We start from the raw sequence: 22,843 nt of genomic DNA, 5'->3' as shown, positions 1-22,843 counted from the left end.
CCAACTTATAACCCATCCCCATATTGTTATGTCTTTCAGAAGTCCGCCCGTCATAGAAAAATCCATTTTGGGTCCAAGTGGTCCATTAACACTGATATCAACCCTCCAAACCTGTGTTTGTCTCTTGTTTGTTACATCATCCTTAGAAATGTACGTTTCTGCTGGTAACATCTTCTTCTCTCCTTATTCTTCCCACACAGGCAGAAAGAATGGTGAAAATGACAAAAACTACGACACTTTGGATCTACCTAAACGTACAGAGCCTTCCAAAGGTACGTCCTTCCCTCTGTTAATGGAGGCCCTGGAAAAAGAGCAGATAAACGATTAGGAGGTGATTAATAATGTGGGAAGCTCTTGATAGAAAAAATAGTTGTTTTATTTTTGTGTCACCAGTGCTGATTATTAGTTAACTTGTATTTTTTGGCTGGAGCAGAAGAAGAGGATCTTTATTTCAGAGTGAGCTCTTGAAGTCTGCATTTGAAGTACTCCTGCTTGATTTAATCTTTTCAAACAGTAATGTGTATTTGATCATTAGGATTGGTCTCCTATTAACATACTAATTAGTGATTTAATTGTTGTTAAGAAAAAAAAATAGACATATTAAATCTGATTGTGAACACAAGCTACAGATGTCTCATCTTGGCTGAAAGCTTTACAAGCAAACAAACAAGCAAGCCTCTTCTGTCCTCATTCCTCCTAGATGATAAAAGTCTCTGGCCTACTTTGTCAGTATAAGTACATCTGATTATCTGCCCTTCCCCTACTTACAGACATGTTCACCATTTCCTGCTGAGTTAGGAGCCAAGCCGCTTCTTGGCCACAGCCAGAGTTTTCCTGGAGTCTTCACTGACTACAGTAATATAGAAATACTACTAAACCCCTTTTTAAGTATTCTTAGTGGCCATCGTTACATTCTGAGGACAGAGCGGGAACACCGCCTGAACTGTGGAGTACGGTAGTGGCAGCATCATGTTGCGGGGCTGTTTTGCAGCAGGAGGAACTGGTGCACTTCATTACATAGGATGAGGATGATGATGTGGAAATATTGAAGCAACATCTAATGGACAATGACACCAAGCTTAGTGGCTGAAAGACTTTGATTTTTGGTGTGGTTATCATAAAACCCCAATGATCTGAAAAGGTTTGTAAAATTTTCATTTCTGAGATACGAGCAAATGAATCTGTGAGATTTCTCTTAAATGATGGCGTTTCGCAAATGGAAATAAATTTGGTAATTCCAAACACAAGAGAAGTTTGCTTTGATTTAACAACAATAAAAAGATGCATGTCTTTTTATTAGGTGTATGTGAACGTATAGTTTCAGCTGTGCATCGTTTCCATTGTGATCTGAGAGTATTTTCAATCAACCAAGACATTTATTTTTGATACCGATACTTGGTATTAACGGCCCTTGATAAAAAATAAAGTGTAAATAAAAAAATTTATTTTTATTTACATTGCATTTGAAAAAATAACCAGTAGAAAAACCTTTGTTGGCATTAAATCAGTCAACCTCTTAGGAAAACAGCCGACCAGCTTTCTGTATGCTTCCACTGATATTTTTACATTATTTTTTACATAAAATCATAAAAATGTAAACAACTCTGACCATCCATTTCATGACTGTCATAGAACAGAGGGTCTTCAGTCAGAAGCTCCTCCAAATTTGTTGTAATACAGACTGCTACAGGAGATATTTTGAATTGAATAGAATATTTTTGACGATGTATTTTTGTTGACTCCAGCTCATTGAGCTTGGAACGCCTCCTTTCCGTCTCGCTCCAAAATCAATCAGATTCAGGTCAGTGTGTGTGATGGATGTTACCTTACCCGGTGTGAAAGTGTGTGTGAGAGAGAGAGAGAGAGAGAGAGAGGCCACCCATCCGTCTTCTTCCATCTGCGGAATTCGCCTGCTCTCCCCAAACACTTCGGCGAAGTCTATATCACTTCCGTTTTGAGCCATAATCACCTACATTAACAAAGCAAAGAGGGCTCTCTTTAACTAGATCACCGCTAATTGCCATGCTTTTCAAAGTTGAGGCCATTTTGCCCTTTTTTTATCACTCCTTAAATAAGGGATAGCAGATGAGCTCCAAGGATGATAATTAATACTTTGTCTGCTGGCTGGGGTTTATGGACGAAAGCCAAGCCGAGACGCCGTAGTTGAAGCATGGGTTGCATTTATCTTCGGCAGCATGGAAGCGACACCCCCTCTGAGTTTGGATGGCAGTTACCTTTACAGGCAGGTCTAAATGTCAGCCGCAGCTTTTTATTGTAAACAGCAAGCCATATATTTCTTCGCCTGCAGACAGAAAAATTGGTTCAATTTGATGTTTATTAGCTTGACATGCATAGCAGCAACTAGGTACATAAGCTTAATAACCAGAGCCAAATCCACATTAACCTTTAGAACACTTTTTTTTTCCACTTTCTCCTCTCTGCTGCTGATTCAAAGGTGCTCAGTGCTGCAAGATTGCAGAAGCCTTCAGGGAGCCTTACTTGTTTTGTTTTTTTTTGTTGTTTTTTTTACCTCGCTGTGTGTGGTTCAGGCTCCTACGTTCCTCACCGCTTCCACCGGTCAGCTGTGAGGATTTTGCAGGGGCAGCAGCTCTCATTTTGTGGCGATGGCTAAAGGAGATATGGGAGATTACATGTGTATCCCAGTCCTGATGTGTTGCTAGATAGAGGGAGGTCAGTGCATGGAGCAGACTGGATGTGGCAGTGGCCAGTGATTAATCTTGATATGTGTGTGTGTCTGTGTGTGTGTATGTGCGTGTGTGTTGGAGGAGGAAGGAGAAGGAAAGAGCACAAAATATGGACACTAACATTAATATTCTCCTCATTTTCTTTTTTCTTTTTACAATTTCTTTTTTACCCAGCATCATCAGCAAATTTTTTAATCATCTTGCTACCAGCATAGAAAAATGTTTGTATTGTAATTTGTCCCTTCGTTACCATGGAAGCAAGGTGTAGTTTTTACAACTGGGCTGATTAGCATCGAAGCTCAAATGCAAACCTCAAATCCCAGTGGAGTTATAAAGGAGGCTCCCTGGATGCAGGAGGAGGAAGTTCAAATCATCTCTTCCATCCATCACAATGGGGGTAAGGATTATATTGCTGACTCCAACGTCTCTCTTTTCCCAGGTTTCTAACCGTACAGTCATGCAGTGACTTAAAGAGTAGCGGCAAAAGCAAATGAGGCGATTAGCAGCGCTGCATGGTGTCATCCAGAACACATTGCTATGAAACATAGACTTTGCTGCCTGGATGTTGAGCAATTAGCATTTCATTCAGTCAGAAGCCTCTTCAGATTTGTTGTGAGACTGACTGCTATCAGCATCACCATCCACAATAACTCTTTGAAGATACTTGGATGATATAAATTACATCATTTAATTTCCCTTTGGGGATAAATTAAGTATTTTTTATTTGAACTGAATCCATCCTTTGTGCTATAAAAAATAAGAACCTTAAACTCATAGGAAACTTGTGAATCTAAACTTCTAAAACCAGAAATCAGAATGAAAGTTCTGGAAATTGGACTCTGGAAAGATGGGGGACCGCAGCAAACATGTAGAAGTCCTATAGTGGAGAAAAGTCAATTCAGAGGAATATGAGAAAAGTTATCCGTAAGGACCAGTAATCCCTTCAGGATGATTTCTGTTTGGGACAAAATGTCCACTGAAATATATGTAGATGCACTGCAACCTGAAAACATTTTGTTTTTAGGTTTCCACAAACAAAACAAAACAAAAAAAGGCTGATAGTTAATAATAAAACTATTCAAGGCAAATATTTTTGAGTATTGTTTTCTTTTCACTGTGAAAATAATCAAAAAATATTTTAAATTGTTTTATATTTTATTTGCAAATATATATTTTTGGTCTGACCTTACCCTATTCCCTGTGTTAGTTTCACCATTCCTTTATTATTATTATTATTGTTTAATTATTCAGTTTCCCTTTGGGATTAATCAGTATTTTTGAACTGAATTGGCCCGGGGAGATTGGATGGATTTTTTTATTTTTCATGCTGTCGTAGATCCTGAGGAACTGAAAATAACAGCGTAACCAAAGTAATTGGCTGTTAAAAAGAGCAGGTTGTGTGGCAGGGACTGAAATTATAAAATACTTTCCCATCACTTCATCGAAACCACATAATTTAACTTTCAGATTAAAAAAAATATATATCTGTGAGACGAGTTGAGTAAGGATAAAGAAAGGCGAAGGTTTCACGTGTGGAAACTCGCCTGACACGGAGACCTCGACTCCTTTCTTTGCAGGAAAATAAACTCCTGTTAAACATCTTTTTTTTTTGTCTTTTCTTTTCTTCCTCCTGAGCTGTGTCCCAGACTGAAGGGAGGCGCACAGAATACCAGATTAGCTGTTTGCTGCGCTGGAAGGAAGTCTGTGTATGCCTCAGATTAATTAGCCTTCACCCGTTTTTCGCTGAAGCCATCTCTGCCTTTCCACACTCATCTGGCCTCCCTCACACTCGCATCGCTCCGCTGTGCTGCCGCGGGTGAGTGCAGATGAGGGGAAAATGCCTCACATCTCCTCTGAGTGTGTGGGTGTGTGTTCTCAATGAACCGCAGCAAACGCACCGCATAAAAACAAGCGTTTACTCCTCTGTGGAAGTGAAATGAGGATCCTTTGAAATTAAGAGAGGAGGAAAGCTGGGATCCTTGTAGACGTAAATGCTTGACAGGTCATTTTCTGGGGCTGTTTCGGTTTGGCTATGATAACCTAATCACAGGTGGCATCTCATGTGCCGGGAGTAATTTTGCTCTGGCAGTTTCTTGTGCGTCTAGATTCCAACATTGTCAGTTCAATAAAAAGAAGCAAATTCCTAGTTTGACTGAACTCAACAACATGAAGAAGACAACAGAAAGCAGGTTAAGTGGTATGTGACACATCAATGAAACCTAAAGAGTTTGTATGAACTGAATTTGTTCTGCCCTGTCTGGGTTGTACACCGACTCTCCTCCAATGTGACCAGATCTCAACCATTGACCACAATATAAATGACAAGTGTTTGTACGTTCAATATTAGCCTTTTCTGTCCTACCATCAAAAACATAAATACTTAAACTTTACTCAATTCTAAAGGGACTTGAGACTTTAATTGGAACCTTGTTTTTAGTCAAATGAGACTAAAATTGAGCCTTTCAGTAGCAAACACCAGAGGTCGGACGTACTGGGCTGACAGTTCACTTTGAAATGGCTCGAGAAACCTTTTAGAGTACGCGAAATGATAAACTCTGACTTACCAGAAACAAAAACGCATGACTCTATCAGTAAGTTTAAAATGGGTTGCCACTATATACAGAAATGCTTCATTAGACACAACATCAACCTCATCCTTTGCCGTCCGAGCGTAAATCCTTCAGGAAACCTGAGCGTAGGGAAACCCAAGAGTCTTTCATTAGTTCTGCCAATAAATGTGGCATCAGATCACTGAGTTGACTGGAATAGTGATAGATGTTGAGGGTCTTTTCACATTAAAAAAAACTATTAAAAATGTTGACCCTACTTTTTTGTTGAACTGGTGTCTTGTTTTGGAAAAAATTGGACTTAATTTCTTGCTATTGTATACATACTTGTTGCCAACCTCTTTGTCCAGTGGGACTTTTTCTTTTCCCCATTAACCAGACATAGTTGACTAAAAGGGCCACTTCATGGTGTAATGCTTTCTTGTTTGCCCTCTTACGCTCCCTGTTTGCCACCCTGAAGGACAAAGGGAAGAGTAGACCTGTTGACCTTTCATATCGTAAATGAGCAAGTTCAGATGGTTGAGGCATTTGGTAAGAGGCCTTCCCAAAACCCCATTGTGAGAATTTTTTTTTTTTTTTTTGCCAAATCTGAGCCACAGAAGGCTTCAGGGCAGACCCAAGGTTCACCGAAGAGAGATTTATTTATAGATTTATTAATAGATTATAGATTATTTATAGATTAGGTTAGAAGTACTTCAGCATCCAAGCAGAAGACCTGGATGCCTCCTTTTAGTTCTCCTTCCATCCTACAGATTATTTTGCTCACAATTCACAAAACTGCAACATCTACTGAGATGACTTCTGCGTTGCCTAGAAGCCAGGTATTTAATTTGTATTGTTGTTTGACAGTCTGGACTGCAGTGCCGGTGTGTGAAGCATTGTGTAACCCTGTCCAGTATCGGCCTACTGAATCTGTGTTTGGACAAATGCCAGAGTATCTTTCTCTTAGAAATGGAGCTTTATTCTTATTGTTTGGGTTGGTACAAACAAGCAGACTTTGTTTGTTTGCACTGTTGCGATGCTGCTTCATCATTGGTTGAGAGCGGCAGCAGATGATCGTCCCAATGATTTTATTACCATGCTGTTTGCAGAGAGCAAATATGGTGAAACGGGTTCATTTTCCAGCATAAATGTCTTCTGTAACGACTGCGGTCCGAGATCTCCTAAATGCTGGAGTCTTTCTGTTTCTGCTTTGTTCCCAAACTAAAAGCAGAACTCTGGATTATAAACGCCAAGTGGCGCAGGTCGCATAAAGCGCTTCCTTCCTGTGGAATCTAACGCCCGCGTAGCGAATGCTGACTCCAGCGTTCAGTGTGCTGAACTCGTTCTACTTCCTGCCAACCTGTCGACTGCCGTGGCTAATAACTTGCCCTTTATGTCCTAAATGAACACTTCACTCAGTTGTTTCAGTTCGCCTCCTTCCCTCCACCTCCTCTTCCTCGCTGGTTCCTGTCACATTTTGCAGTGAGGTGGTACTCTGAGTGAAGGTGGAAACCATGATCCCTTGACCCAGACGCGCTGAGGTCCAAGGCAGCGACAAAAGGCCTCCGCATGGGCGTATAAGCTTACACCGGCACACGCTGACGCACAATCACGCCGTGCTTCTCACCCTGGGTTCCTTTGCTATTTTGACACATAGCATCCATCCACATAGTTGGTTCCAGACTGTCTGGCTCCTTACATCGCTTACTTTATCTGTGTAGCGTCTTTTATTGCAGTTACCCAGGCATTGCGTCTTTCTTTTGCCAAATATTTAATGGGTTGTATGGTATTTTTGCTCTGAATGCTATCATGACCATAAGCTACACCTCTCCAGCTCTTTAAAAGAAAGGAGGTCAGTGTATCGTGAAGAATCATAAATGACTTATAAGTTTCCCATGCCCCACCAACAGTAAGATGAGTCAAAGTAAAGTGGGATACACACAGACAGAAGCCAGAGAAAGTGCTTTATCTCATGGGTGTAAAAAACAAAACAAAAAACTAAACAATATCCATTTGTAATATTACTAATATACAAAACCTTGCAGTGTTTCACACATGGAAAAAGAGGAAAAGTTTAATACGCCTCTATAGCCCCCCGTTCCTGCCTTTTGAGTCCCAGCGTGTAGCCAGTGATGAAAAGACGTAATTATAAAGCGAGAAGCAAACAGCAGAATGTGAGAAGTTGACTTAGGTAGACCACCTTTGTGTTTGTTGCAGACACACAGAGGTTTCCATAACAATGTTATTCCTAGGAGGGCTCGTCAAAAGCTGCTCCAGACATCATTAGCGGAGTGAAGTCCTTGCAGATGCATCATCACAGCATTTCTCCACCTGCGTTTTAAAAAAAAAAAAATTTTTGGGAAAGGAGACTCGTCGTTTCAGTGAGCAGACCCAACCGCAGTGGGCAATGCTTCAGCCCACTGCGGCATTTATTTATTTCATCCATCCTCGCCCTCAAAACTTCACTCTCTACCCCTCCCATCCTCCTGCTTTCCCTCAAAGAATCAGAAAATGATGCTGGGATTTCCCCAGGAGACCGCAACATCAATCTCTTAACTGATTATCCTCGTCGTTTGCCGCTCCCGTCTCCCTGGACCCGAGGAGTTGGAGGAACGTGATAATTGGAACAAACATGATTTCAGGGAATTACTGGGGAAAAAAAAGAAGCAGCGACTCTTAGTTTTGTCTTAGTCGAGGCAGAGGAGGGCTGCTTAGTGTTTCTACGAAGGACGCTCTAGTGCAGTTAAAAGCAGATTAAAGTTTTGCTGATCATCACAGGAGGGGAAGAAAACCAGAACTCCACGATGCGTCATTTCACTGTTACTGTGATTGGAAAGGAAAGTCTGCAAAAACGTACTCGGGTGTAAAACGGCAGAAACGCCTGTAAAACGGAGCAAGAGGGAAACTGGAATAGTGAACCTATCTTTCTGCTCCTCCATTTTATGATGTAAAAAAATCTGATTAAGAAACTGATCTAAAGGGAGCATAAACCTGCTCAGAGAGCACAACTTTAATAGTTTTTCATCTTATGGCTTGGAAAGCTGTGTCTTTTCATAACCTAATGTCTTATTGCATTGTCATCTGTCTGAATATTCAGAAATAATAGTAAAAAAATAAAAAGAAGATGCAATCAAGTTACAGAGAAGAGAGCAACGTAACCGTTTCCCACTTTTCAAAGCCCTTTTGTTTGTCTGGGCTGTGACTGCCACGGTTTTTAGATTTTAATACACATTTGATTCAATGACGGGTTCATTGAAGCCGGCGGGGGCCAAGGGGGGGGAACCCATTTCATCCTCTCTGCCTTTTATTTGACTCTTATCAGCACACACAAATCCAGATTCGTCTGAGTTATTGTGGCTGTCTGCAAACAGCCGTGGAGGTTGTTTACTCACATAAATATTTTCAGTCTGAGTCCTGCTCGCACACACACAGACACGCCCCACAAACAAAGCTCGGGGTCGTCAACCACAAACTGTGATATTATGTCGCTATTAGAGGTGATGATGTTTATCCAGGAGGTTAGAGAGGGAGGAAATATTGCCAGGGAAATTTCAGTGTGGGTCGTCTGTGTCCGTGTCGGAGAAGCTGAAGGGAGCGAGACGTCTGTGACGCGGACACAGACGCAGGTAATCCCCGCATGGCCTTGATGCCAAAGCTCTGATTGAGCCGGTTGTTTTCCTGGCTTCCTCAGAAACATTTTCCAAATAAAAAATCGGAAGTGTTGCGTCTTCCTTTGAATCAATACTTTGAACAATCAGGTTTTGGCTGAAATGAAAGCTCTAAATCTTCTTGGATATGCCTCCACCGGCTTTTCAAATTTACGTCCCTTTTCCACCAGCACCTGCCAGCGCAACTCGACTCAACTCTGTTCTTAACAGTTTGTGTCGTTTTCTGTTGCAACTGAGTACAGCTGGGACGTCCCAGAGTCCAAAAGGTGATGCATATGCAACATGACAACGGCAAACGCTCTGCTCAGTCTGTCTTAAAAACTCCAGAAATGCTCAGTCGCTGTAGTGAGTTTTTACAAATGTTGGGTCAGATTACTGTAATGAATGCAACTGGTGACTTTACCCTTAGCCAATCAGTAGCTAACTGTCTTGTGGCATTACATTTTAAGCCCAACTCTGAACATTTAGAACCCCTGTGAAGTAGTTTTTTTAAAAATAGGGGGGCCTGTACCATGTAACCGTTACTAGAGGAAAAACACTTAAGAGCTAGTAGAGATGAGCAGGAGCTAGCACGAAAGGATAAATCAGAGGCTAACAAGTTCATAGGCTCTGTATGCTTTTGCAAGTCACTGTGGAGTGTCAGAATGTACTAAGTGGGTGCGTACAAAGTGCGTTTCTTCCTGACCATCTTGAAAATAGTGTTCATGTCATCCAGTCTCAGTCTGGATGACATGAACATCCAGGAGAGGTGTACACATCTGCTTTTTAAATGTTTTTCTTTTGTTAAAAAAGATGACAATGATTATCTCTAAAAATCATTGTCAGTCTCAGGCTCTAATTGCTAGAACTTTGGTCAGTTCCTGCACAACTGGAGTAACATTTAGAAATGATAAACATCTCATTCAAAATTCTACATTTCAACATTTTATGTTTTGTTGAAGCTGGTCAGTTTTTCATACTCTACATTTGGATAACTGTATTTCCTTGCTGCGCTGAAGGGATCCACTCTTACCTGCTCCCTGTTTACCAGACAGCTGTCCCCCATCCACCATGCAATATTCATTTCTCAGCCTCCACAGTTTCTCCTTGCTCTCTTTCCAACTTTCCTCTCATTTGTCCCAGTCACATTTCCTCCTTTTCCCAAAACCACCAAATTATTCTTCTCTTCTCTCTGGTCACTTGCTTCTTTTGCCTTTTCATTCTTACTCACTCCCAATTTCTTTACATATCTCAACATATATTGTTTCCCGTTTTTCTCATCCCCCCTCAGTCTTCTCCTCATGTATATAGAGACATATATAGGACATAAGAACGCTTGTGAATTTTTTGTCGAGCCACAGCTCCTCCTTGACAACTTAAGCTTATATTTATGATTTACACTCAAGTGAGCAACCAAAAAAGAAACCGTGGAAGATCCATGTTCCTCCATTGCTTCTTTCCCCCCCCCCCGAGACTCGCTTCTCTCGTTCTCTCTCTCTCTCTCCAGCCTCTTTCCTCTTCTCTTTTACATTCCTTTTCCCATCCTCTTGTTGTTGCAGGAGTTTAAATTTGGTTTGTGTCTGGGCAAGGACGTGACTCGCCTGGGTAAGGACAAGCAGGCACTCCAGGTGATGCTGATAGACTATTAAGCCATAGAAACATTCTCACAGACACTGAAACACTTGAAAGCGCACGCAGACGTCTCCTCTCTCCGAAACACTCTGAGCGTCTGACAGACTGGTACACGGGCCACAAGCAGGTCTCAGGCTCTAAATTGCTACAACTTTGGTCAGTTCCTGCACAACTGGAGTAACATTTAGAAATGATAAACATCTCATTCAAAGTTCTACATTTCAACATTTTATATAGTTTTAAGTTTTATCTTCTAAATAACCAGAATGTACTATTCTGCAGGGAGTTATTTGCCTTTTCCTGCTATTTGTGACCTGATTCATTGATTTCCACACAACTTACTATGTTGCATTTATGCTAAAACCCCATCATATATTGAAAAACCTCTATACTTAGACACATGAAGCTTATTTTGTGAAATACCGAGTCCTGTCTTGTCTTTGAAATGTGCGTCTCACTGCTTTTGTGAAGTGTGTTTTTGCTCGTCTAATGGTTGGTTTTACTCTATGTTTGACTGCATCAGGACAAGCTACATTTTCCTGACATTACTGTCTTGTTTGATTTATTTTTAACATTTTGTCACCTTCCTAAGATAATGGCCCAAATACTTTTTCTTTTTTTTGACAAAAGTGATTTTTTTTTCCTGATCAATGCTTCTTTTTGGCAAAAAGATGATTTAGGCAAACAAAAAAATCTCTAGGCAAAATATTAGGCTGTTATTTTAGGAAGATGACAATATGTAAGTAAATGTACCATCTAGGACTAACGTTCACTGTTTTATGAATCTCTCCAATCAGTCGTCAATTAATCAAAAAGTAGGTGGCGCATCAGTCAGCTGGAGCTACTTCAGACATTTAACATATAAAAGTGTGGGAATCTCAATCAGAGCAGACAGCACTAGTGTAGACCGCTATAATAATGGTATTATCAGGTTGTTGCTTTGACATTTGAGTATAACTTGTGTATTGCAGTAATGATGGTAACACTTTATTTGAAGAGGGGTGAATAAGACTGACATGACATCGTCATAAACATGACATAACACATGTCATGAACATGAATAAGCCTTCATGAATATTTATGACTGTCATAAAGCGTCATTCGGTAAATTATGACACTTTTAATACAAAGTTGACATTATTCAAAATGTCTTTGTTATGACAATTTGATATTAACCAAGAAATCATTACTGTTTAAACCTTACCTTTAATAACATAAAGTTACCTAATTTTTAAAGTGCAATCAGTAATAATTTTATAACAAATTTATATCGGTAATGATGATAATTTACCGAATGACGCTTTATGACAACAGTTATAAATATTCATGAAGGCTTGTTCATGTTCATGACAGGTGTTGTCATGTTTATGACAATGTCATGTCAGTCTTATTCACCCCCCTTCAAATAAAGTGTTACCATAATGACAGATATGTGTAGTGATTTAGAGTTGGAGTTGAAGAATTTTCAACAAATTTATTGTAGCCTGGCTTGGCTAACGATCAGAACATGCTACAGCATCAGATGTGCAGGGCAGTGATGCTACAGTGCTATTTACTGTACAGAAGGCAGTGTCACTTACTTCAATTCCTCGAGTATTGAAATGTAAGGCATATCAGAACAATTGTGATATGTTATAGATTAAGCACACAATTTATATATTGTTTAAAATGTAAGATTCTGTGTTACTCCCAAACACTGTCCTGGTAGCTGGAGGGATTTGGAAGTATTAAGTTGAGCATTTGGTTCTCACCATCTTAGTCTTTCCCCTACTAGATTAGACTCTACTAAGAAAAAAGGATCGATATTTGATCATTACCAAATACAAATCAATGTGAGTATAGATGAATCAAACGAAAAGTGACTCGTTGGAAAATATTGTAAGTTTGTGTTATATTCCACAAGATGATGCTTAGGAAACTGTTGAAGGCAGACATGTTTCATTGCAGGGCTTGTTGTTTTGACTTTAAAGCAGCTGGAAGCATGACAGCTTGGTTCTGTTTTTGCCAGAGGTAAGCAGCAATGTATTCATGGAAATATGAGTTGTTGCATAAAACAGAGCTTACATTGTGTCTGCAAACCTTGAATGTCAGCAGTATGCATTCTCATTCATCTCACTTCCCAGTCCAATTGCCATAAAAAGGCGTTACATCCTCCAACACTGAAAAAAAAGTCAGATGTACTTAATTTGCTTTTCATCCAAATGGATTATAACTTCTGCACCTAACGGACACAATAATTTAATCGGAGGCCCTGAAACCCGCTCCCATCAGGAGAAGGGACACTGGATGGAAACGTTACATGATGCATGACACGTTCTTGAATTAGCTACAAAAAGACACACTGGCTTTTTCTTCAGCAGTGACAGAACTGCTGGGTCTGTGTTCGTATCCAGAAGTCAAAGGTTGCAGTGGGAAAAAAAAAAGAAAAAACAGATGGAACATCTTCGATGAACTTTGTGAAAGAAATTCAAGGACGTTTCAGACAGTCCAGTTCATCAGCAGGTCTTCGCTACCGGTGCTCGACTCTTTCTACCAAAAAGGCACAGCGTGGCTCCTCTGGCCTTTGAGAACAAGAAAGAGGAAGAAGCCCCTCGCACCGGAAGAAACAGCTTGCTGCTAAGGGTCCCATTATGCTAATTGTTAGGATTCCGGCTTTTATGGACCAGACTTACGGTGGTGCCAGAGCAGACGCCTGCTGTGAGATGGCAAAGAATGAAGGAGGTAGTGACAGAAGGGTCAGTGAGGCACAAGCCTTTGTGCCTTTTGGAGTATCTTTTTCCTCTCCCCTCCTTTCAATCATTTCATCGCGCCCGTACATTTTGTGGCACAAAACTGACGGGTAGCAGTCCAAGATGGAGGCCATTGCCTCTCTTTGTCAACATCCAAATGAAGGCCAACCACCATGTGGGTATGCTAATGCGTGCTGCCCTGGGGCTGCTCATAGAGATGCCAATCTGTGGCTGGAGCCCACTGACTATGAGGGGTTACGGTGAACTGAAGGGATGACTGGAGGTCGAACAACTGCTGTCAGACCAAAAGAAGAGATGTTGGAATATCTCTTATCTCTCTTACATCATCATGGGAACATAAAAGTTTCCATTGCTGTTGACACTGTCATAAGAAAATCTAACAACAGCGCATGATTTGATCAGTTGGAGAACATCTTTTAGCTTCAGTAACTTCTATTGGTCTTTTTTGCTGTTGTATGAGATTTTGGATCACACTTTCTTTACAATCTTACTTCAGTTCACTGAGGCTCTCTTGAGATTCTGCCTCAGGATTCCAATCAAACTGAGATCTGGACTTTGACTGGGACTTTGTAGATTTGCTCTTATGTTTGGGATCATCGCTCTGTTGGTGAGCCACTTTGTTTCTAGCTTCTCATGGGTGGAGAGATTGCCTCCAATTTGAATCTAGAACATGTTGGTGTACAGAGGAGTTCATGGTGTCATGACTCATTGACTGGTGCTCAAGCCAAAATATTCACTCCTCCAACATGTTGCTTAATAGGTCGTGTTTTTGTTTTAGGCAATGCACTGTTTTCTTATTTTATTTATGTGGCTCTATGAATTATGGTGAGACCTCTCTACGTTGGTTTCATTTGGCTACAGGACATTTGACCAAAACTCTTTTTGTTCATTTTGATGCAAGTTTTTCAAGCAAAACTGTGCTGCTGTATTCTTCCAACAGTAAAGATGTGTTTCCTCCTGACCACTCTTAACAACAAGTCATTAATGTTCTGTCTTTTTTCTAATTGTCCTCTTAAGAACTTTTGGTTTTTATCATTTCTCTGAACAATGCGTGCCATTGATAAATTTGCTAGGGCGTCCTAAGAAGATAGGGTACTGTCCTCAAGTAATATCTTGAAAATGTTTTAAAATTAACTTCTTACCCTTCTCCGATTGTTGGGAAGTCAAAATTGAGTCTCCAGTAACTTTTAGATGTGTCCCATGTCCCATATCCTTGAGTTAAATACTCCTCACTTGTCTGCAGTCAAGCTCTGCAGAGCTGATGAGCTAATATTGGAGCTTGTTGTGCTGAAGCAAAGAGAGGTTGAAAGTTACAAGACACCGGGTACCTTAACATTGTGCTAACACACAACTCCAGATCAGCAAACTATTAATATTCCTGCTTTTATATTGGTGGCCACACTTGCTAATGATCAGATATTTAATTGTATCACATTAAAAGCACCTGACTGCTGTTTTACTTGTTAAATTCTCCAAAGGCACATAGGGTGTACTTAGGATTTTCCCTTGATTGTAGTAAAACAGATTTTCACAGTGGTTCGCCACTACAGAAATTGGAGTAGTGGGAGCCGTGGGAAGGGAATTTGAAAGTCAATTAGATGTACTTCAGTGAGATTTACACCTAGCATTAACATGCATCTCCAATCAGGGCCTAATTATAGTCGCAGCTGACATTAACAGGCATCTTTAGCATACAAATACTGTGCAGATTTCTAATTACCGCAGCTGATATTCTGGTGTCAGCTCACGTCACCTTCTTTGCTGATACTTCAGACGTCTTTGTCTCCACCTCCTCCGAGGATAACGCTGCGTTTTGTAAAAAGTATGCCACCGTAGACGCTGTTGCGTTCGTATTTTCTCGGTTTAAATAAAAACGCAGTGAACCGCAGCTCGTATTTACAGATTCTCTCTGTGTCCAACATTCTATGTGCTGTCCTACTCAAAGTAATTATCATGTAGTGCGAAGCTGACATGTCAGCTAACAACCGCCATCTGGTTCTGCTCCAAGCAGAATAAACAACAACATGAAAGCGCCGTTATTTGCTAACACCGAACAACTCGGAGTTGCCGCGGCGAAGGCCTCAGCGAACCTCACCAATTTACTTGTTTTGTTTATGTGGTTCCACCGCTCACCTTTTTTTTTTTTTTTTTAATGAACCCGAGAGGGTCGAGAGCATTATTCCGTCTCAGCCATGTTACTTTTTAATGATGTGCGATGTTTGGCCAATCACGGCACTGTGACTCCTGCCCCAAGAAAGACTTCATTAGCACTGCAGCGGTGTCCCATGTGCTGCGTGCGCTCGCATAAAGACGCTCAGACATAAAAGAGGGGTTTGTGGAGCTAAGCCTGCATGAGTTTCAGATGTGGAGCTAGACTAGAAACTGGAGGCTTCCCCCGTTGGAAGGATTTCATTTATTTATGTGGTCTTTGTCTGGTGGAGAATGTGGCCTTGTTGCCAGCATTCCTCTGGAAGCACAGTTTTCTTTTGTCTTTTACTTCGTCTTCTTCCTAAAACTGTCCTTAGCAGTTTCCATCAAGTATTTGTGAAAACCTGCAGTCAGGTGTTTGCGTCACTGTGGAGGATTTATGTTCCTCTCTTCCTGAATGTTTTGACTTGGCCACACTGGAAGGTTTTAAAGCATGAACACCTTTCATGCCATTTTAGAGCCTCTCAAATTTAAAACCAGGCTTTGACTAGGCCTCTCCAAATTGCTTCTCAGCTTTAGATCATTGATTTTCTACATAAACTCAGGTGTGCATGAGTTCAAGATCACAAACTGATTGCTGGAAATTGTAGATAAAGATTTCTAGAATGCATGGCTCCATCAGTTAAGGCAAGTTGTTTGGGTCATGGAGCTGTAAAGCAGCCAGAGACAATCGCATTCAAAATAATTACATTTTTGTCTCATCCGTCCTCATAATATTTTCCAGCCACTCCTGGGAAGTATCATCACTGCTCTGGTTTTTCTCCATTTGTAGACAAAGGCTCTAAATCAAGGCTTCTCCATCAAACAGGTTCCAAAAGTTTATCTGTCCTAGAGTCAGCTTTTGTGAAAGATTGGAGACAATTTAACCACTCAAGTACTATACTTAGCATAGTACCGTTGCTTTTTAATACAACAAATGGTGTGGATTCTTCAGTCTTGAATTAAGCACAGCTTTCAAAGCTAGATTTATGAACTGCAACTGGAAATATAGAAAGACTGCCCAGAAAAAAAAAACTGTCAGAAATAACAAAGTCATGAGTTGTGAGCATAGTGTAGACGCACTTTAAACTAAAACTTTACCACCTCTGATCCATATGGATAATAAAAAGTCACCTGTTGTTCCAACGCTACGCCTAAATTTTGTCACTGTTTAAAGCGCTGTGGTGTTATTTGCTGCGTTTCTGTTGACCATATAATTGCGCAGTTAAATTTGCTTGATGAGAATACACTAATTCCAAAAAAAACCTCAAATTTTTTTACAAAACATTTTGGCACAAGAACGAGGCAGTTTTTCTTTTATATATTGACAAAGTTTTGTGCACATTTGTAATGGAAACACAGCATGTTTTCCCTGCTTTGTGGAGGTGCCATGCTGGAAATAGGAGGTGTAAATAAACGGCGCGTCGGTGTAAATTCAAGACGGAACCTCTAGCTGGATGTAGGCAGACAGAATCGATGGACATCACTTTTTGACATGCCTCGCCAAGTGTTTGGTGTGTTTATGGATTTAGGTGTGCACACGGAGCTGTTTGCAGAGGCGTGTATCCGGTTTTGCTCGAATGCACTCGACTATGTGAGAGCAAAGCAGAAAGCCCTGAAGATTTGCGAATGTGAGGTGTTTGTCACCCCCCTTCCTACATCCCTCCCTCCACCTTCTCCCCCCCGTGCGGGAATACTGAATAGTCTTTGCGGTGTTTGCATACATACATTAATACGTTGCATGCACATCAATGAATCCATTGTTATTTACCATTCTGTCACAGTGGAATACATCGAGGCAGTAGGAATACATCGAGGCAGTAGCGGAGCCGCCTGAACCCAATTACTGCTGCAGCTCTTCACCAGGCATCGCTCAATCACTCAAACCAAACTTAGTTTCTAACCCAGTTTTCATGCTCCAGAGCACAACAAAAGCTCCTTATCTTCGGGACCCCGGCGCTAATTGAGCGTCGCCTCGATTTGCGGGAGTCGTTGCCGTCGTCGTCATCTTCTGCTTTGGAGAAACAGCCTGCCGCTCCTCCCACTCTCGCCTCGTTTAAAGCTCTTTCTCCTGCCATGTAACTCCATGTTTGTAACTCCATGGCTGTGTGGCCCAGCTTTAGTTCCTGGGCGTGTTTGCATGCACTGCTGTATTTCGGAGCGCAGCAGGAGCTCCATAAGGAGGCCACAGCTGTGTGTGATGTGCCCCACCAACATACAAGTGTTGGAAATGGGCTCATAGGGCTGAGCTCGCAGGGAGCCGCCACTGATGCTGGCTACGCTTTAATGTTTTTATTTATGGCATAATTTTTGTAGCGTTTGCTTTCGGCATGTGGTGGAGACGTGGCTGCAGAATGCCAGCGGCTTATGTTTTATTGTGATCAATATGTAATCAAAATATTACAGGAAATAACAGCTTGTAAAATAGGAATACCGGTTTTGAGCTGTTGCAAGATTAGCATCTTAACGTGTAATCATAGGTAATCCAGTGTGGAAATCCAGCATTGTAAATATAAACCTCTGTGTAGATATATGGTTCTGTAACTCTTTGATGACTTCGACACAAAAAGCAGAATACTTGTTAGTGCCTGTTACACCATGACGCAGCAAAGTCATTTTACACTTTCAGTCTCTATGGCAACTAAAAGCTCATCTTTGGTTGGTAGTTGGATGTCATTTTGTGTGGAGCAAACAGCGTATGCTGGAGTTATTACAGCCATTACAGTAAAAACAGCAGCCTGCCACTGCTGCAGCACAGTTATTTAGATCTGCTAGTGGAGTCACTGTAATATACAGTATATGATGAAACTGTACATAATGTTGGATTCATAAGATAAAATAATAATTTGCCAATATTATAGGGAATCCTAATAATTTTTTTAACAGAGTAAAGAATTCAAAGGCCAGGCTGTAGTTATGCAAGTTTTTTCTTCTTCTTATTATTGTTGTATAATTATAAAGTGGGCATAATGCCCAAAAAATTAAAACAATTGGAAACACTTCATTGTTGGTTTTGTGCAATCGAATAATAATTTTATGAAACAAGTTTTTAAAAACTTTTAAACTTTTAAAAAAATTTGTAGAAATATTCAGTTTTATCCAGGTCCATTGGTCTTACTGTAGAAATGTTCAAATGCTAAAACACTCTGAAATGGCCCTTTAGGCCAGCAGCGGTAAGAAGATATCAAGCACATGCTAACTTCACCATTTTTGGCTAACAATTAGCTAGTCTCAGTGTTTTCAAAATGCACAGAAAGCTTCCCTACCTTCTGTGCCAAAGGTTTTATTTCCTGTCATGATCTGCATTAAAAAGAATAGAATAGAGCTGGATGCTTCCTTACTGCTGTTTATAACAGAATATGGGCTAGCCCAACAAACAAAACTACTTCCTTTCTTACTTCAAAATAAGAGCCTCAAACGAAGATGCTACATTGAATCAAGCAAACACCTTCATTTCTAATAATAATAGCTTGCAATGACTTTATAAAGTCACGCCGGCACACTGCATCGTGAGGCAGAATTTGCTTTTTAATGTCTACACTTATGGTATATTGCACTTCCGATAGGCAGTGCTAATACAGTTTTTATTTCCCTAAAAATGTCACTCGCATGTACTCCAAACCAGAACTTGACGGAGGAAACATCGTCATGTTTTCCGTCACAGAGCCGTAGTAGATCACATCTGCCTCGCAGCTCATCTCCGTGTCCAGATTGTAATTCTGTCCAGCAAACTGGCAGCCGGCACCAACAACAACCACAATTCACCGCAGCCAAGAATGCAAACTGGCAGAGGGCTGATCAGGACGAACCTGAGGTGGTGACATGAAGCCTTCGCAGATGATTAGAAATTTTGGCAGAGATATTTTATGACCCAATAAATAAATGATACAAATGGATTGTGTAGCCTTAGATAAAGATAGTGTTGGGCTGTTTTCACACTTGATAGTTATTTTCAGGGGGTGTGGTTCACTTTCTAGACAGATTAGAGTTTGGTTAAAGCAGGCCAAACAGGGCTTTTGTGAATTCACAGAAGAACTTTTCTCTTGGACGTTAGCTGCTTTCTCATTCTCTTTCAGCCTGGTGCATAAGAAATCTCCAGAACCGGGCCAGACAACATCTTTGGTGTATTTTTTTTTGTGTGTTGTTGTTTCTTGAAGGCCTTACTTACTGTACAAAGACTGAACAATTTAGCAATGAAATTCCTAAGTAAAACCTTGAAAGGCTTTCAGAACACTCAGAGATTTTGTGAGCATCTCATTTCTTTTAAGGAAGGCACAATGAGGATGGCTTAACGTTTGTACAATGTACTGTATGTAGACTGCGGGGGAGAAACTGTGCATAGAGGACATGCTACTGTAAGAGTTCAACATGCCTGACTTGCTTTTCCTCAGATAGCATCTGCTCCGGAGATGAAATGTCTTTCAACAGGCCTGGCAGACTCCAGTCTCCAGTCTGCTGAGTTTGCACCCAGTACGCCCAGAAATATGAGGCGAGTGCAGAATGTTGCTGAGTGGAGGGGTTTGCAGGCTCCCTCTTCTCCCGCTTTGCCCCTGAGCGAACCTTTTCATCTGATTCGTGTTTTTAGCACACGGTTACAACCGTGCTCCGACGTCTCCTGGTCGCGCTGCTTCGGCGAGAATCGTTCCGATAGAACGCTCCCCGAGGAACGCTCGCGCGCCGCCTTGAGTTTTTACAGGTCAAAATAACAGAGGTATGAAAATGAAGGCACTTCTCTTTTTTGTTTTTTTTTTTTTGCTTGAAAAGATTGTGCCTTAAAGCTTTTAGGGAGTGCAGGCCTTTGAAAATGAGCTCAACGTTTTTCAGACAGCACCTTCAGTTAATTTCGCCCGATCTGGCAGTTCCTCCCACACACATTCTGGTGGAGGGATCTTGAAGGGAAACGCCACGGGGAAGAAAACCACAGTTTGCGAGTGTTAACAACCATGTTGCCGTGTCTGAATGCGGCAATCTTAGAGGGGAGCCGAGGCCACTGCTCTCTGCAAATGATGGGTGTGAGATGTGGATTTAGATGAATTTAAGGACACAAGTTTAACTTTATGTTTCCGTTACCTCTCAAGCACAAAACTCACCCACTCCCCTCTGTTTTTTGTTTTTTGTTTTTTATTATTCTGCTATAATAAACAGTTCCAAAAGAGGAGCATCCACTTTCATTCTTACACTAAGCGTTGTTTTATGACAGTAAATGTTCTCCGAGCCTGGCTGGTCTGTGTGTGTTTCTCCTACAAGGTTCCTATATAATGGTGCCCACATAAACAGAAGGGTTTTCATATTAAAGCTGGCCTCAGAACACATGAATAAACACAGTTACATTCCATTTCATTTGAGCCTGGAGGCTTTGGAAGACGAATCTGAAATGTGCTGTGGTCGAGGATAAATAGGCTGTTGTATTTATGTAGGATTATTTTACTCACTACGTTCATATCTTCTAACTTTAGGCATGGTGAGGAGAAGTTTGGTTCGACTTTTATTTAGTATAGCTAATCTGTAAAACTCAAGATCTTCATTTTTTGGTTTTGTTTTAGACTCCTTAACTCAAAGGTGACACATTTGACCCTTTCATCTTTTTACATAAGCACATTTGTAAAGATCATTTTGTAAAGATCATTTTGTTTTCCTTGTATCTTAATACAAAAACACAATGATTTTCTACCCCTGCCCCCCAGGATTAGTTATCAAAATCAGAGCTCATTTTTCTTCAGTTGTGGTGTTTTCTTGAATAAAATGTATCTTCCTTCTTGAGATCGGATTTTTTTTTTTTTTATTGCAAAGCTAACCCATTCTGAGATTGTGGTGGCAGTTGATTTTTCTCTTCTTTTTTTTTCAAGCCTCTCTGACCTGAGCTGTCATTAATTATTGATATATTTTTAATTAATAATTTACAACAAATTAAAAACGATTTGCAAGTGACACAAACAAATTCGCAGCGGAATTTGCGATTAGCAAGATTAGCACCATTAGCAAGATTAGCATTACTGGCTCACAGTCTCTGTGTGCTAAAACGGTTTCCTCTGTCCATGTTAATGCATATTATGACATAGTTGGTGTTTATTTGAACTAAAAAGAGAAAATAGGAAGTGATAGCCATTTTTAGAAAGCGTCTTAAGTATTTTCAGATTTTCGCTATTCACAGGCGAATGTTTAGCTTTGTGTTGTTCCAAAAATAAACAGTTTAATTTCTGGAAGAGGCAGCTAATTTCCAACTGCTAACTAGTCTTCTTTCAATAGTAGTGTCTTCCACACCACAGAGTGTTGCAGTTAGCACAACCTGGTTGTATTTAGCTATGGCGCGTCCACGGTTGAAATCTTAGTTTTCTGAGCCCAAATTTGTCCGATTCCTTTCACCACCTGGTCGTATCAGTTTGTCTCTACTTCCTTCAGGAAACTTGAACAGTTTAAGGCCTTGTTGTTCATTTGTCACCTCTATAATAATTGTACTGCTTTGTATTGCTCTGGCTCTTTGTGAAACACTGATGAGCCTATTTGTTTGAAGTAAAAAGAAAAAAAAGGAAGCCCTTTGATGGATGAATTTGATTTCAGTTTTTATTAGAAGCCTCTGCCTCCCTCCCTCGCTGCGCCTGCTCTTTCTAATAGCTGATAAATGTAATTAGGTTTCCATCAGAGAGAGGAATAATGATCGACTGTGGCTGGACGTCTTGTGTGTTGGTGAGATAAAACTCCCTCTCAAATACTCGGGATCAAACTTGAAAGTCGGATCAATAATCTCTCCTTGTGTTCTCCTGTAATGCTCGAGTGTTTTTCGGCGGTGCTGCTCTCGTGTTGCAAAGTGGAACATTTTCGACTATTCTTTCTGAAAGGAAGGAATTTCTTTCAGCCATTTTCTGTCAAGAGATTCTCTTCATGTTCGTATTTTTGAAGCTTTTACTGAAAACAAAACGCTTCAACCCAAATTTTCAGGCATTTGCAGGTGTTGTGCATCATGGCCACCACAAGCGTCTTTTCTCTCGTTGAGCAGAAGGTCTCTGAGATAACTTTTTGTTATACGTTTGCTGGCTCCTCCACAAAGCCCATCTGCCTCTTTTGCCCTGCCAGTGGTTCCTACCAGTTTGTCCCTCTGTGTTCCCCTGCAGGCTTCGAGCTGCTGTACCAGCCCGAAGTGGTGAGGCTCTACCTTTCTCTGCTGACGGAGAGCCAGAACTACAATACCCTGGAGGCGGCTGCAGGGGCTCTGCAGAACCTCAGCGCTGGACAGTGGACTGTAAGTCCTCGAGTTGGGAGTGGTACAAAGACAAGACGCTGTGTTCAAACTGACTTTTTGCCTAATTGCACACTTTCTGCAAACTTTGATGTTGGTCGTGGCCTTTCGGTGGCGAAACTTTTACAGCTGGAAGCAC

The 22,843-nt window shown here is 40.9% G+C and overlaps 1 protein-coding gene across 9 annotated transcripts in view; it reads left to right on the top strand.

Moving 5' to 3' along the window:
* arvcfb (ARVCF delta catenin family member b) overlaps positions 1 to 22,843 on the top strand; it is a 239,483-nt gene that overhangs the window by 199,692 nt on the left and 16,948 nt on the right. For 8 of the 9 annotated variants that reach the window (XM_081610482.1, XM_081610476.1, XM_081610479.1 and 5 more), the window contains 2 exons: positions 201 to 272; positions 22,580 to 22,707. In XM_081610482.1, coding sequence (XP_081466608.1) covers positions 201 to 272; positions 22,580 to 22,707 — 200 coding nt within the window. The remainder of the gene's footprint in view (positions 1 to 200; positions 273 to 22,579; positions 22,708 to 22,843) is intronic. The other variant, XM_081610480.1, reaches the window with a different exon arrangement.

The sequence above is a fragment of the Poecilia reticulata genome, chromosome 9, assembly GCF_904066995.2.
Source record: "Poecilia reticulata chromosome 9, P_reticulata-male-v2, whole genome shotgun sequence".
Lineage (NCBI taxonomy): Eukaryota > Metazoa > Chordata > Actinopteri > Cyprinodontiformes > Poeciliidae > Poecilia > Poecilia reticulata.
This window is presented reverse-complemented; position numbering and strand designations above follow the sequence as displayed.